At 42.8% G+C, this 16,281-nt stretch overlaps 1 protein-coding gene across 7 annotated transcripts in view; it reads right to left on the bottom strand.

Annotated features, from left to right (window-relative positions):
* CARD11 (caspase recruitment domain family member 11) overlaps positions 1 to 16,281 on the bottom strand; it is a 74,670-nt gene that overhangs the window by 4,930 nt on the left and 53,459 nt on the right. For 5 of the 7 annotated variants that reach the window (XM_025216014.1, XM_006034046.3, XM_025216013.1 and 2 more), the window contains 13 exons: positions 15,468 to 15,519; positions 14,191 to 14,306; positions 12,907 to 13,010; positions 9,430 to 9,482; positions 8,062 to 8,194; positions 7,231 to 7,432; positions 6,227 to 6,353; positions 4,918 to 5,158; positions 4,436 to 4,532; positions 3,475 to 3,570; positions 2,336 to 2,468; positions 1,632 to 1,811; positions 275 to 399 (listed from right to left, as the gene is read on the bottom strand). In XM_025216014.1, coding sequence (XP_025071799.1) covers positions 275 to 399; positions 1,632 to 1,811; positions 2,336 to 2,468; positions 3,475 to 3,570; positions 4,436 to 4,532; positions 4,918 to 5,158; positions 6,227 to 6,353; positions 7,231 to 7,432; positions 8,062 to 8,194; positions 9,430 to 9,482; positions 12,907 to 13,010; positions 14,191 to 14,306; positions 15,468 to 15,519 — 1,659 coding nt within the window. The remainder of the gene's footprint in view (positions 1 to 274; positions 400 to 1,631; positions 1,812 to 2,335; positions 2,469 to 3,474; positions 3,571 to 4,435; positions 4,533 to 4,917; positions 5,159 to 6,226; positions 6,354 to 7,230; positions 7,433 to 8,061; positions 8,195 to 9,429; positions 9,483 to 12,906; positions 13,011 to 14,190; positions 14,307 to 15,467; positions 15,520 to 16,281) is intronic. The other 2 variants (XM_025216016.1, XM_025216017.1) reach the window with 2 other exon arrangements.

Below are 16,281 nucleotides of genomic sequence, written 5' to 3'. Positions count from 1 at the left end.
AAGAGCGTGTAGAAAATAAAAGGCTATTTCACTGTATCAATGCAGGTCATCATAGAAAGTGAGCGGAAATGTAAAAGGATATGGCTTAGGATGGAAAAGAAAGAAAAAGTGATTGCACAAAGCAAGAGCTATTTGGGGAAAGGTAAATATAAGCTGGGGACTGAAAGAAGAGAGAAAGAGAGAGACAAGGAGAGGAGAAACTACTCATAAAACTTCAGCCCTTAATAATGTGGCTGCTTTTGGAAACAGACTGTCTGCATTCCTTTCTAATCACCTTGGCAGTGACAGCCTCAATATTGGCAGGTACGATACATTCATAGGTGTGGGGATTCTTTTCTCTGGAAAATATGATGGTTTCTATCCTTTGCTTCCTGAGGAACTCTTCCTTTGTTACAATATCTGGAGAGAGAAGCGGAGGAAGGCAAGGTTAGCAGATTCACACATTTTGTACACCTAGGAAACCATCCAGCAGTATTTTAGTTAGGATACAGTGAAAGATCAACTATGAGCTGTCTTCTTGAGAGCTCATCTCATTTTAGTCATTTAATTCAGCTAAAGCCCAGCTTGATCTTGGCTCAGAACCTCAAATATATCCTGCAGCATTGAGTTCCCAAGCAATTAACAGAACACAAATGACAAGAAAGCATCAAACGACAAGAATACGATTCAGTAAATAGCATTCCAGTACCTAATGTCAGGGAGTAACTGGGATCCACAGCACCAAGTCCAGGATGGACTATCCCCCGCTGTAACTGAGATAGCAATCTGCTCAGTACTATGCTACTGTATTGCAGTGCTATTACTTACATTGCAGTAGGGTCTACATGCTTCAGTCTCATTGGGCTAGGCATTGTTCAAAGACATAATAGAAAGATGGTCCACCCCCAGAATAGCTTACTCAGCTCTGCATACACACTGAATAAACATTGTAAGACAAATCCTGAAGCACTGTGCTAAAGCATGGGGATCCAAAAGTAAAACCGACTAGAAGCAGACCAATTTCGGTGTCCAACAAGGTGAGGGAAATGCTGAATAATAAGCAACCCACAAAAATCACGAAGAGTAAATTAGAATCTTCAGATTATTGTAGTTTTATCAGTTTAAGGTCTTAATAATTACTCAGGTATGGGTCCTGGGATTTCAAATGAATTATTCTTTAACAGAACAGAAGATCTTTCAGAGGTAGGAATCACAATACTGGATGCTGGCTTGAACGATAAGGATTTCACTCAGAAGCCCTGTCTTTGGAGAAGATCAGATGCAAGATCTTCACAGCACTGGACTGTATAAAACTGTATGACTGGTTGTAGCACCCAGACACAAGCTGATCAAAACTTCACACACCCGGATTGGAACATTACAGAAGCAAGAGCACTCATGACACCCCGGTCACAAAGTGTGAAGTGTGTTATGGCAGCTATTGAACATACAAATGTGCAACATTTCACCAATATGGGACTTCAGAACTACTTACAATGGCTAATTCGGAAACCTTCAGAGCTTCTCACAAATTCACACGCTATAGTATCCAGACCTACACTTCACTGTGACATGGATGAAGGTGACCGAAGTAGCTGTAACGTATGCACACACATTTGCATGCACATGCATAATACTCTTTTATTCATTACCTGGCTTACACATGTTGAATTCCAGGGCACCTCCAGAGTTCAAAAGCTTCTGCACCAGGGTCTTGGCAAGCATAGTGGGAGTAAAGAGGACGGGACGCCTGCGATCACAGTGAATTGGTCGCACCAAGCTATAGGGGATCAGGTTGAGGCTCTTATTTATTTCACTTTCAGAATCCATATCTGAGAAAAGAGGAGACTGTTTATAAACTAGCTTGTTCTTCAATTGTGGGACAAGAAGATAGAAGAATTACAGTATTAGAGAGGGGAATGACATGTTTCGTCTTGTCCATCCCTCTACTGTATATTCTTCAGTGTGATGGTTGTAAATTATTCAAGCAGTATCTTCACCATTTTCCTTAGGATACTGACAGTTTAACAGGCCATTTAGTTAGAAAATTTCCCTGATTATGAGCCTAAATTTATTTTGAGTGAAGTGTCCTAAGAGGGACAACCTGAGGAAACCTAAGAACAGTTGTCAACAAAAGAGAAAGTGTAAGTGGATCTGTTGACTTGTTTCCCACGCCTATCTTCACCCAAACCCTTCAGCAAAATATAAGCCATCAAGCACCAGTATTATCTAGCTATCACATGAATATATTAGTTAGATATGAGAAAGTCCTAGGACCCAAATCTCCATTGGCTTATATTTGCATAGTCTTTTACATCTAGGTAAAGCAAGCATAACATTTCTGTCATGTCCATACCTTCCAATTTATCTGGCAACAGTTTCATTGCTTCAGAAGAGGTCCGTGCCAGCCCAGAGGGGCAGCCAGTGACAATACGGACTCGCTCGTTGCTGTTCATGCGCTTGTATTTGTTTTCAGACCTGCTGACAAACTGAAAAAGAAAGAGAGAGGCTTCATCCTCATTCGTTCTAGGGATCAAATTCTTTTTTCTTTCTATCATTTGTCAGCTCTCCACACCCTCTTCCATTACCTGTGAGATCTGAATCGCCTATATGTCTGTCAAAGACGAGACTACAGGTTGTCTAATTCCTCCACGGAGCTGTTGTCTGAATCCCAAGACTCTTTAAAGATCACAGATCTGACCCAGAGCTTTTCCAAATCCCCTGTGAAATGATTTTACTTTGCTCACTCTACTTATGAGTCATGTTTTTGTCTTCCTTTCCAAAACCTTCTGGCAACAACAGCCTGAGCACTAATGAACTCACAGAGAGCAGCGTGGTTACTATGAATGTTAGTACAATGGTACCACAAATTATACCCAGCGATCTGCCCCTTCCTTCTTGCAACACCCATTGTTCAGGCTGTTGAGTCCAAAAGCCTTCACCTATGGTAGAATTTCACATCCTGGAATATGCTTCATTCATTCATTCATCAATCTATCCTTTTATTTAAATATTTACTCCTGCAGCTGCATAGCCTCTAACCAAACAGCCCATATTACCTTTCCATTGCACTCATCCACATGTTCTCCAACTCATTCAACATAACTGACCCTAGAATTGAAGAATCATTTGCTGCTGGAACATTACTCTCCTAGATAACAAGAGACTTGCTTTGGCCAAAAGGATTCATTGTCATGACTCAAATCAAATATATTTCAGCCTTCCAGGGTATGGCTGTATGCTAGAGTTGCAACAGAAGGAAGGCATAAAAAGATCCCACACAAGGAAGGCAGCTAGAAAGCAAAATCCATTCCACTTTTCTCATATATTTAAAGCTCCTTGTGGCAGTCAGAAACTCTTGTACAGTTTCTGAATGGGAGAGTAGCCTCTCAAAAGTTATGATACTGGAAAACATCACAAAGAGAACTCAGACTCAAATGTTTCATTTAAAATCATGCTTAGCAGTAATGTGGAGGAGGATTTGAGCTTTATTACCTGTAAGATTTGGCCCAAAAGAAAGCTTGCTCGGGACAGGCGAGGGCTGGTTTTGGGGTCATTCTGTGGGACAGGTTCCTCTGGCTGCAGCGTGTGCTAATAAGAATTGCACAGGAAAAGATTTTCTTTAAAAAGCTGCAGAATGAAATAGATCTCCGGAAGACACACAATGCAGTTATTCCCAGCCAAGGGCATCATTATTCATTAATATTTGTACCAATTATAAAAGTCAGTGCAATTCTGTGCCAGCTATGGACCTAGCGCTGCTCATACTGATAAACTCCACACTTGTTATTACTTGCCCGCATCCCTCTCTCCGTGGGAGCCTCTGGCTGTGCCGACACTGTATAATTGACCAGAGAGGTCACCTGTCTAGTGACCTGTGCACTGTTGGTTAAAAGGACTATTTACATTTATTGGAGCTTACATGACCATCATCTCCATCCACGCTGACCCTTGATCTGTGGACACAGTCATACTAGAGAACTATCTGGTGCTCAGCTTTGAGGGAAATTCATTAATTCCACTTCTGGGCACAAGGTGTATTTTGGATGGAGACAAAACCTTCCAATATGGGTCACTGAGAGTTACTTTTTCAAGTAAAGAAGAGAAACAATTCTGATGATTAGCTCGAGGAAACGGCTCTTCCCTATGCAGCACTGAAGGGAAACGTAGAGCCAGCGCAGATAGAAATGGAATAGCTACCAGGTAGAGCAGATCCTGGATCTGTGGAGACTGGCCCTCACCAGTACGAGGGGATAAAGTTACAGTGAAGCAAGACCTGCTGCAGGGAATCCTGTTGGTTGAAAGGTACGGAAATGCAAGGCAGTCACCCCCAGGGGTAGCACAAAACAGCTTACAGAGAGTGTTTCAAATCAGGCATTTAATGCAACGTTAAGTACTGAAACATGCAGAGCATAGGATGAATTGACCCAAAAAGGCTGTGGCCGTGGATACCTACCCGGAGCGTTCGTAAAGTATTGTATGAACTTTCTGTCTCGTCCCTGCTGCCTCTGTGCATCAACCGCTGCAGCTTCACCAAAAGGAGTTGCTGGGCTCTAAAAAAAACAGCGTAGCTATGTGGATCAAGAAGAAGCAATTGAGACCATCTACAGGAGGAATGAATGCGATGGGTCAGTGCCTACAGAAAAGGTCAAACAGAGGGATAGCACGGAGGAGTGGCTGAGCCAGACAGTAAAGGCAGGGAACAAAAGCAGTTCTGTGGTGCCATTAAGGAAAAGTGTATATCTTTCTACTTTGCTTTGCAAGAAACACCCCAGCCTCCTTTCGGCACCATTGGGGGGTCTCCCCTCAAAGCCCAATGGCTCACTGTGCAGCTCCACCAGTTTTGAGATGTGAAGAGAGGAGAGGCTTTAAACAGTTCAGACAGCAACTGAGCACAGTCACAGCTGTTTTTTCTGCTTCAGCCTAAATTGCGCTCACCTGCTGTAGCTGGGAATGGTCCCTGTTTCCAGATCCCGGTCAGTGAAAGGATCAACTCTGGCGCACAGCCACTCACACTTCCCCTGGTACATTGTGTCGAGAATATGCACGATTTCATCACACTTCACTGACAAGGAGCAGCAGTCCAACTGGCTCGAGATGTTCAGATTCAGGCGGATGTGAAATGAATCCCCTGATGTGATCAGCCCTTCTTCCAGTTCTGACAACAGTTTCCGGTACCCTGTGGCAGCAACAGAGAGAGATAAGTATACGCAGTGGGGGACCGAGAGCTGCCCGCTGCGGTACTCTTAGCATTCGAGGAGTGGGCACTCTTGAGGGAGATGCTCACGGCGCTTACGTTCTAGTTTATACTGACGTGAGAGACGCTGCCCTGCTAGATTGCTACTTGGAATGATTGTGGCATGACTACGAGTCTGGAGTCTTAAAGAGAGTGACAGGACACTCCCCTGGGGACAGCTCACACCGTGTGCGTCAGAGACTGCCAGGAGAATTTTACACCTAGGCAACCTCCGTTTTGATCGTTACGTACAAATGATCCATAAAACAGTAAACTTCCTAACCAAGACCGAGGCAGAAAGCGAAAGTTTCATCCTGCAAATACAGCATGAGTTCTGCCAGGTTATTTTAATAGGGGGTTATTTATTTTCTCATTAGCTCTAATTGGCACTCCCACAATCTGTAGTACACTTTATGCGCAGCCAAGTGGTGCTTGAAAAAAAGTGTAATATTCTTACCTATTTTTTAAAACATCAAAGAAAATAAAAAATTAAAAAATAGAAATCACCTCCTGTGTGAATTTTCCTGACAAGTAGAAAGAAGGGGAAAATATCCCTGAACCAGTATAAGTGGCTTTTGGAATGTAATTTTTGATCCATACCACCAAATTATCACTACAAGTCCTGATCACTAAATGAAAGTTCATTCACCATGTGTGAACTCCAGCTGTTAAAGATAAGATATATCTGCAGAGCTAATAAACAAGAAGAACTCCTAGGTATAAATTGGATTTCAGTTCTGTAAAAATAAAAAAAAAACAGCACACCATGTTCCATGATAGGAAATAGTGTGCAAAAATAATTTGACATGTTGTAAATACTGTCTCTAATGATCCACCCAGTAAGCGCTTCAGACAGTTCCAATGACAAATGTAGGGGTTATTTCTGATCTCAGTTACATTGGTGTAAATATAAGTAACTTTACAGAAGTCAGTGCAGTTGCTTCTGATTCAGGCCCAACGAAGAGCTTCCTTTATACTAGAATCCTTGCAAAGCCAAACATCAGGTCTTACCTTCATGATTTGGTTTATATTGGAGTGTTACTGGGCCACTACACCTCTGAATTGTCCAATGAACTTCTTCCTTGGTGCAGGTGTCCAAGGGGACACTCTGATTTTCCCCTTTGATGCAGCCCTCCAGCTAGATAAGAAAGAAAGAATTCCCTGTTGTGCGCTCCATGCGTGGCAGTTATACCACCCGATAAACTATGGACCCTCTTTCAAAATTAAACAAGTTATTTTTTGCTACCAGGATACAAATATTACATTTTTATTATTTATCTCTGAATTGTTTTTTCTTCTGCTAGACATACTAGAAGTTGATGGAACTGGAGCTCAGCGACAATCCATGTTTCTTCCGCAGGGACCACTACAGGGAATGGTGTAGAAGGCTAGTTTAAGGAGAAGCTGACAGCCACTCTCTTCCTATCTTTTGCTAGCAAAAGTAGCAATAAATAAGGATGTAGGAAGGTTGATGGTGGGAGAAAACTCATAGCATATCTAGTCACTGCCAGAGTCACTCTAGGGAATGGTGCAAGGGCAGCAGTGCTGAGCAAAGCACAGAGCTACTGGAGTGACAGTCTCTCCAGGCAGGAGTTGCTATTGGGCATAATACTGTAAGGACACCAGCTGCCAGAAAAGCTCACAGCCACTCTAGTCCTAGCCTCTTCAAAGGGACATCACTCTAAAGAATGGGAAAGGACAGCTATTTTAGTCCCAGTCTCTTCCATCAAGAGTCACTGCACCATTTAATGTGCAGGTGGGTTGGAAACCCACAAATAGCATACTTCCAGTCTCTCTCAAAAGGAGTCACTAGCAGAGCCAAAGAGGTAGGAGTACTGGCTGCAGAAGATACTTGGGTTTTCTCATTAACACAGGAGCAAAAAAAGAAATAAGACTATTGCAATGAGCTCTTGAGCTCTCTTTTTTTCTCTGTGGCATGCATGAGCACACACACACATGCACATGCACACACACACATGCACATACATGCACGCTGCTGTTTATTTAGTACTCACCAGAAGCAGCTGGTATCCCTCCCGGAGGCCTGCTTTTTCTGCTAGGGATCCCATCTTGACAAAGCTGATAAAGCTTCCTTTGTCATTGCCCCCAAGCAAAGTGATTTCAGAGTTGAGGCTGTCTCCATTCAGTGTGACTCGCTGGACAGTATGGCAAGAGTTCCTAATGCGACCAACAGATGTGACAGAGGGACGGAAAGGTCTGGGTTCACAAAAGAAATAAATGGCTTAGACAATGCTGGCCTCATCTTTCCTCAACTAGCTTGGGTCTAAAAATAGGAATGCTTCATGCAGGATAAATGGGGAAGGGCATATAACCAAGCTTTCTATGGTTATCAAATATTACATTTTAAAGCTTCTAAGAGAAATCTTCAATTTTAGTTCATAAGTTACATTTGAAAACAGCATCTGGACACTGTTAAGTGCTGACACATGACTGAATAACCTCAGATGTACAACAGCACAGCATCTAGTAACCAGCAGGAGTGAGATAACAAGCTTCCTAGGATGAAGCTACTCTCTTCATATACAGTTGTCTCTTCTGATTGTTATGGGATAGGCACCGTTTTGAGGAAGCAATCAAATATTTGCTTTGTAAAACAGAAAACGGTCCAAAAATCCTATGGTGAGCTGCTGCACTGGAACACATGAATGTAAAAGCAAAGTTCAGCACACTATGAAATAGCCTGCCAGACAATAACTTGCCTTCTAACATTTCTGCCACAATATCACATCTGGCCAAGCAAAGATTATAAGGCGACAACCCTACCTCAGGATCCTTTCCAACCCTAGGTCAGCCTTAAGCAGTTAAAGCAGTGTCCCCTTAAGTACCTCTCCAGAGAGAACTTCCTAAATATGGAGCTGACATGCTCAAGGTCATAGGCTTCCATGCCCTCAGACTGGTGCGAAGAGGAGGAGGAGTGCACTGAGGGAGCTCCGTGCGAGTATCTGTCATGACCGTCATCTGAAAAGGGACACAAAATAAAATGCAGTCATGGATGGGGTGAGAAAGCAGAAAGGTACCAGCTTAGCTGAGGCCAAGTCCAAGGTCAAGGCATTCTTTTGATCTGGTGTAGGATTCGTGGCCACTGGCCCCGGAGGTAGCAGTAAAAATCCTGCTCCCTCTAAGTTTATCTGGTCACCGTTAGCTCCATTGATGCCTTCTGCCCATTCAGCGCCTATAAGCCATGCACAGTCCCTCTACCCTATCCACTATAATCCCTTTCTGAATTTGCTTCTTCAAAGAATAACTCCTCACTATGTTGTTTTTTTTTCATCATTCCTCTTCTGAAGTGCTGACCTGAGATTTTTGTGGGCAACTGTAAATTTGTGTAAATCTTCAGGACAGAGAATGCATTTATGTTTGCAAAGCACCTTGTAAATTAGCAGCCTTACAGAAATGTTTTTGTCATAAATAATCGGAGCCTGCAGAAATAGTGAAAGAATGCTGGACTGCAAGTTTCTCGCAGGAAACATTGTACATACATTAATTAATGTTTGCAACAGGCCTGTAAGGGAAGTATCATTATCCCCTTTCTACACAGAAATTAAGTGGGATACAGAGTGGTTCAGCAAATTGCACAAAACCTGTTCTAGGTCAGAGCCGGCATTAGAAATTAGGAATTCCTGGTTCCCAGTTCCATGCTTAGTCTATTGAAACAAAGTGTGAATCCATTTATCATTCTCTAGAACTCCTTCTGGGAAAGGCTGTGACCTCTCCCAAAACCCAGCACAACTGATTGTGACACCTGCTATGGAAGGCTTGAATTAGATGAGGGGTACATTCAGAGAGCTCCTACACCATGTAAAGGGAAAAGGCCATTTATTTCCTTTTCAATGTGTCATTCCTCTCTCTTCTGATCCCTGCATTTCCTGAATTTAGGGGACCCCAGCAAATGGCCTTCCTATGAATGAAACAATGGATCTGGTCTTTGCTTTTTGTATTTCAGTGGGTGAAGGGTGGGAGTCCTTCTACTCCTGATACGGCTCTGCCTGTGTTAATGGAAATGGGTGAATGTCAGGTGCCGCTCTTGTGCCCCAGCTCTGCCCGTATTAAAAGAAAGCCATTGCATATCATTATCCTTCTTCCCATTTACCCGATGTGCGATAACAGAGTCTGGTGGGCAGTCTATATGGTTGGTGAATTAAAGGACCAGGATCATGATACATAAAGCTCCATAACTGGTATTTCTCACTTACCATCTAGCTCCAAAGTATCACAGCTAAAGCTGTCATTGTCCTCTTCAACAAGGCTAGAATTAAAAAAACAGAGCAAGAGAGAATGAGCAAGAGAGACTTTTCCTTTTTAACAGATCCTGACAGGCTGTGAGAGAAGGAGCACTGTTGAGATATGGGCACGGGGAAGAAGCAGGAAGGGTGCACGGGAAACTTCTAGAGGGGATTATAGAGGGGAAGGAAGCATGAGAAGCAGCAAAATGCTTTAGAAGGAGGAAGTGTTAACAAAAGAGAAGTAATGAAGGTTCTGATGGGAAACGCAGAGAAGTTGTAGTCTCTGGTGTCCTGAAATGGTTGATCTGGCTTCTGTTCTTCTGTTGAACATTTTGATATGATGCCTGCACAATACCTGCTTTCTACTGCCATGTTCTTTATCCCACAATGGGTCCAAAATGTCACAGTGTCACTGATGGGAACAGTGAATGCAAAGAAAGCACTTGAGGTACAGCAACGGAGAAACGTTTTACTTTGGTTATGATTTTCAAGTATACTTAAAGTAATGAAACTGCATTTTTGAGGTGCCCTTGACACGGCAGAATGCCTGGTGAAATCAGAGGAATGTCAAGGTGAACAAAGCTAGGTATGGACCATTCTTCTCTGTCTGCTTCAAATTCAATGCCATTGCAATCAGTCAGATTAATCCTTTCATTTCAGTTGGAGTGGGAGCGGGCACCAGGTCCACAGTCCATAGTCATTCCAGGGCTCCCTGACATCTTTGTTAAAAAAACATTAAGGGCCAGATTCTGATCCACCTAGTAAATAGCATCTTCAAGAAAATGCCAGCGACCGCAAAGAACCAACATATGAATTAGCAAGTTCCTCATCATGAAATTTGGACCCAAAGGAGAAATGAAGCATCCAGCCAATGGCATACTCTAGTGGGGCAGTCATCTAGAAAGGATTCAGTATGGCACATATGCAGACTGATTTAAATGATAATTCCCTGCCTTCACCCATTCAACCCTTTCTAAAGTTCTCCTTTCTGGCTCACATGGGGTTTTTTTTAATCTCTGGTCCCAGGCAAAGGGTGAATTTTTGCAGAAAGTATGAGAAGAATCAATTCAGTTATTTCTTATATTATGCAAGACACCATGGAAAAAGCCAAGTTTTCCTGCTGTAATAAATTAGCCTCACTTCTCTTTCACACAAATAAATAAAAAACAGCTGAAGTGTAAAACCTGAAACTTGGCATGTAAATAGTGATTAGTTTGGAGTATCTCCATGAACAAGTTCAAAAAAATTTGGCAGGCTAATTATAAAGTTGTAAGCTACTGAGAAATCAGTACTGAGCATGTTCCAGTGATATGTGACTTCAGGGATTTTTAACTCAGCTAAATGAGGCCATATCCCTATCCTGCTAGACACCGTGCATCTTCTGCTCTTGTCAGACAGAAACAGAGCTGCTGCAGGAACAATTTGTGTGAAGGAGATTGCAAATATTTCAATGCAGTATACACACAGCGTGGTCCTTCCAAAACCCCCAGCGCCTGAATGTACAAAACAGGGGACAGCCACGGGGGTGAGTGTTTGGATGCTATTACCATTTTAAGACATCTTTACCGCTTTTACCGCAGCCTGCAATATTCTGAAAAATGTAAGTGCTCGTTAAAAAATTGGATAGACACGTTTTCAAAAGCTGCCACTGCTCATGGGGGCCACTGATAACAGTTGCCTGGCATCCAGTTTTAGCAGGTCCAGCCTTAGGAAGAATGGCTCCCTGGGCAAACTTATATTTCGGCGCCATTTCTTTGAGTTTAAGTATGTAGTAGTATTAGTGAAAGTTTCAGAAATAAAGCCCTGGGGGAGCTGCTGGGCTGGATCAGGAGACTTGCTTCCCTGCAGGCGAGCACCGCTGCTGCTGTGTGGGAGCAAGGCAGGCGGACTAGAGCAGGTGCACCCTGCCCACACATGCCTGGCCAGGGTCCTCCTAGGCAGTGGCTGGAGGCGGAAGGCAGGCTGGGCTGGGCACCACTCCTCCTGCCTGGGGTGGGGCGGTGCTGGAGGAGAACGCTGCTGTGAGCGTGGGCTGCTCACATGTAGGTGTGCGTGTGTTAGGCACCCCTGTGACCATGGCACCCTGGGTGGTCGCCCACATCGCCCACCCATAAGGCTAGCCCTGTGTTTTAGGTTCGATCGTCCTATGTGCTGAGCATCCTCAGCCTCCAAATAGTAATGGATCGGCTCCAGTTAAGGCACCTGAAAACGGAGGCATTCCAAGGCAGTGACTGCTTTTGAGAAATGTCGCCTACCTTACTCTCTTTTTCACGTTTTGAGATGCAGCCAACGCTCTGTAAACAGATGTGCTGCTCTGCGCTTAGCCTGACCATGCAGAAAACTGTTTCAGAGGCGAGAATTTCAAAACATCGCTGCTGCCATTGTTAGTACTAACAGTACCCAAGCATTTGTAGTTCTCATTCTTCCCACTTTTTCTTTGTAAAACAAGCGAGAGTCAGGAAATGTGAAAGTTAAGATAACTACACTACATGAACAAAGCCATGTCATACATCTTGTACCTTTCAGAGAATATATATACTAAAATTGCCAAAAAATGTATTGAGCAACAGATTTTTTTAAAAAATAGTGAAATGCTATCTAGATAATAAGCCAAAGTTAACACTAAGTGGAACAACATTTCATTCCCTCTTTATTAAAATGTCCACTGTGTAACCTTAATTACTATTTTTAACTCTTCCTAACAAATAGGCAATATTTGTAGCAACAATAGTAATAGGCTGTGTGCTATACTATAACAAGAACTCATGTCAAGGGCCTTGTCTTAAACAAAACAGCAACTGAACAGATGTGAACGACATCTCTACATAATTTGTTATGAAACTGGTGCAGAGAGCTGCATGTTTGGTTCTGATGGGTTACTAGCTATGAAATTAGATTAAAAGAAGTTAGTAAAGAAACCAAGGCAGACAAGCAGCCAGATAAAAGTCCTGGAGGAGACAATGGAAAAGCCCTTCATTGGCTCGATCTGGCTCCAGACAAACTAGAATGGCTTGCACCTCTCACAGTTATAGTTTGGGGTTAAAGTGGATCCTAAATCAGTCCATGTTACCCTGCTAGAGATGGGGTTAGCTGGGCTGAGGGCAATAGCAACGATGTTTGGCTTCAATTGTTTTTACCCGTTGCTCTGTGCCTTGATAGTTTTGAAAATTAGTAAATAAAGTTGTGTGTGAAGAAACCTTATGCTATTACATGCGCCCAAAAGCAAAGTCTTATAAATATCAAACTGACTTGGACCTTTGTCATCAACATGACTGAACCAGGGCCAGGACCTAGAGATCCAGTCTGAGAGTGGACATGGCTCCAGTCTGTGTGAGATATGGGAAGTCAGGCCTGATACCTAAGGGACAGACTCCACGTGAGAGACCAAACAGGATCTAAGGCACAGTTCACCTCTAGTTACGACACTGTTTCCAAGTAGTTACCCACCTGCTATGTGGAGCATCTTCTTTGCAGCGTCGGACTATTGAGTCGTTTCCGGGTGGTTCGGGAGTGGTGGACATGATACTGTAATTGCGATTCCTTAGGGTTTGCTTTTTTAAAAAAGGAAAAAAAAAACTGGTTTTAGCAAAGTCTAGTATCCATTTCTTATTTCAAGAAGCATAAGTGTTTTGGTGCGGTGGCTTGCTTGTAGAGATCTTTACAGAACATGGAAAAGCACAGCTGAGACTAGAGCAATATCATTGTGTGCGCAGAGAGCCTCGTGTAAATGAGCATACATGTCTCTATAGTCTGCTGTTTTAACTTTGTATGCACTAAATGGGGAGATGATGTGGTTTGACACCACAATGTGTGTGGTTATTTCACTGCAGAGTTTTACCTTTAAGCTTGAAAAACGTGGGATGTATGTCGCATTGTAGATACATATGCAAGGGCAAACAGAAGAAGGGGGAAGGACGCAGGTTTACTTGCTATAAATAAGCAAAGTAGTAACTCCAGTTGAGACACTAAAGTCTTAAATGCATTGCAATCAAAATAGTGTAATTCATCAATATATCAAACTAATATTCCCTAGGATAATCCTATAAAAGCAGCTGAGTTTATTATGAGTGGCACAGGGTCCAAGGGACTCTTTTAATTTTCTGGGAGCAGCATTTCTTACAGTGCTCCGGCAAGATGTTTTGTTCTTCGTTGGGTCCTTTATTAACACTCTGCAAGATCACGCATCTCTATTTACCTGCACCTGCTGTGGCAGTGCTCACGATGTGCATATCACAAATCTACCTTGGGAGATTATGGGGAATCTGCAGGCGGGGGAGAAATGGATTGGCTGGTGTGTGCAAAAATTTCCAGCTGCTAGCTACACCCCTTCTCTGACCCGTCGTTGCTTACAGACATGAAGGGCATGAGAAACTCCAACAGAATTGTCCATGTTTCACTAAAATCAATTACAAAGCAGGTTTTCAAGGACCACCTCCTCTTCTCACCACTAAGTGTTAAATGGGTAGAGGAGACGGCGAGGGGTCGTAAATACCCTGTAAAGCCCTGCTGAAATATCTTTAAATAAACATAAGCCAATTATGTGATTTTGGAAAAGGTTAATAACATGGTTCTAATAAAATGCTTGTAAAAGGATTAGGGAGCTGCTGACGGGGCCTTGAATTTGATCGCAGCTGGGCTGCTAGTGCAGAGCTGGCACTCGGTTGTGAAAGCTCTGAACCACATTACGGGGAAAGGTCACAGACAGGCAAGGGGCAACTGAAGGCTCCTTACAATTTTGCCGACTTCACAGCTGCTGACCGAGTTATTGATGGAGACAGGGTTGGAGGAACTGGTGTCGGTGCGGCTGTTGCTGGCATCAGCCCCATCTTCATCCTGTCCTCTGATTGCTGCGCTTACACATGACAGAGAGAAACAAAGAGGGGGATGGCACAGGAGACAGACACCAGAAATACTGACTTTAGATCTGCTTCAGATGAACTCTTCCACACGTTTCCAGCAATGCTGAGAATTATCCAACCATTCTGGCTTCTCTCCTGTTTGCCCACTGTATTGTCCTTACTAGATGGATGATTCAGGGAGGAATTCATTCTCTCTTTTGTCTTCCAATCCACCACCCTTTCCTCCCCACTGGATAACCAGAAACAAGAATGCACAAACCTCTGGAGAGAGCCTTGCCTACTTTCTCTTATTCAACCTCCTCTTTAAAAACACATTTTTTCCATTAGGTATATGAATATTAATCCCCGAGTTGAAGAAATATTGCTTTATTGATATTAATATTAATTAAGTCAGCTGGATCTGGTCTTCTGCTACAAGGACAGTGATCAGTCTCTCTGCTTATCTCACATATTTTGTGTCTGAATCCTAATGGCTGTCTGCTTAACATGTGAGCTCCATGGATCAGTGACCATGTCTTCCACTATATTTTGTGCCATACTGAGTATGAAGCCAGCACACAACAAGAAATGCACATGTTCCTTGCTTAGACTGTTGATCTTTGGGAACGGTATTTGTTAGATAAATGCAGGCAGTGTGGAGTACACATGCACAGTAATTTGGTGAGACTACAGCCAGCTAATGAATCTCAAAAGATACATTTTAGCACTGGATTAGAGTTAAAACTGAACTTCCTCTTGCCAATAGAAGGGGGACTGAACAGATGATTTACCTTCCAACTCCTAAATATTCCCTCCATAACTAGAAATAGAAGCAGAGTACGATGATTTTTAATAGAGGGCTAATTTTGTCTTAAAACTGTGATTAAAGATAAAAGTTAAGTGAAGTAGTTGGAAAGCTGAAACAACTTATGGGACATGATATGGCTCTGCAGTGTGACCCAAGGATGGAAAGGGAGATCAGAAAGAGCTCCCATCCCTTTCCAATTATGATTAACATTGTTTAACATAAATGAAAATATGTTATTTAAACATCTCAGATGTAGTTAAGAGTTTGCCTTGTTGGCATGTTTGTTAGAACAACTGGTAGCAGATGGAGTGGATGAGACAGACTGACAGAAAGGGAATAGGGGCACTGGTGCTCTCTCTGACCTTGAAAATCTGATGCTTTGTTCATACCGACAGGGGATTTAGCTCTTGGTAGCTGAAAGAAAAAGGACAGAAATCAAACTGAACTCCGGACGTATGTCACATTCACTGTAAAACAAACACCTTCCCCCTTTTCCATCGTCATGCTGCAACCTCTATGCCCTCATCTAGAGAGGCAGGGAGGAGAGTCATTTAACACCAAGTCCCAGATTTTTCAGTGAGAGTTAACTGCCTGAATACCTTTACGTATCTGGCCCCAATGCAGTGCAGCTTCTACTTTCTGAAGAGAGAACAAAAAGACAAGGGGGGCCCTTGGGACTGATCTTAGGCGACTGCTAATACAACAGGCATCCCCTTCACAGGGTACAGTATAAAAATGCAGCTCTGTTGCTTCTGGCAATAACAGCAGCCAAGCCTCAGAAAGGTTAGGAAGGGCACAGGGAATTCAAATATGGATATGGGAAAATAGCCGTTCATATATCATGCGTGAATCTTAGATAGCAAGCTTTTACAGTTCATGAATGAAGTAGCAGATGCAGTCAGTCAGGGAAGTCAAAGACCTGAGTCATGCGTCTCCTTATTCTTAAGGAGAAGGACATAATTTAATTCTAAATTAGGTAGTTAATTTTGCTCTAGATAGTGTCCATTTCTTTCTATTACTCCTTCCAGCCAACGTGAGCTTTTTCATCAGAGCTGCATTTTCCAATCAGCCATTTCATGTGTGTTGGACTTGGGGCATTACACCAATTTTGGAGACTTACTCTTTTTATTTTTGCTACTGTTACGAAGGCAAAGAACCATTTTATTGAAGACACAG

This window comes from Alligator sinensis, unplaced genomic scaffold, assembly GCF_000455745.1.
Source record: "Alligator sinensis unplaced genomic scaffold, ASM45574v1 scaffold772_1, whole genome shotgun sequence".
NCBI classification, from domain to species: Eukaryota; Metazoa; Chordata; order Crocodylia; family Alligatoridae; genus Alligator; species Alligator sinensis.
Note: the sequence above shows the minus strand (reverse complement) of the source record. Positions and strands in the feature narration are given on the sequence as shown.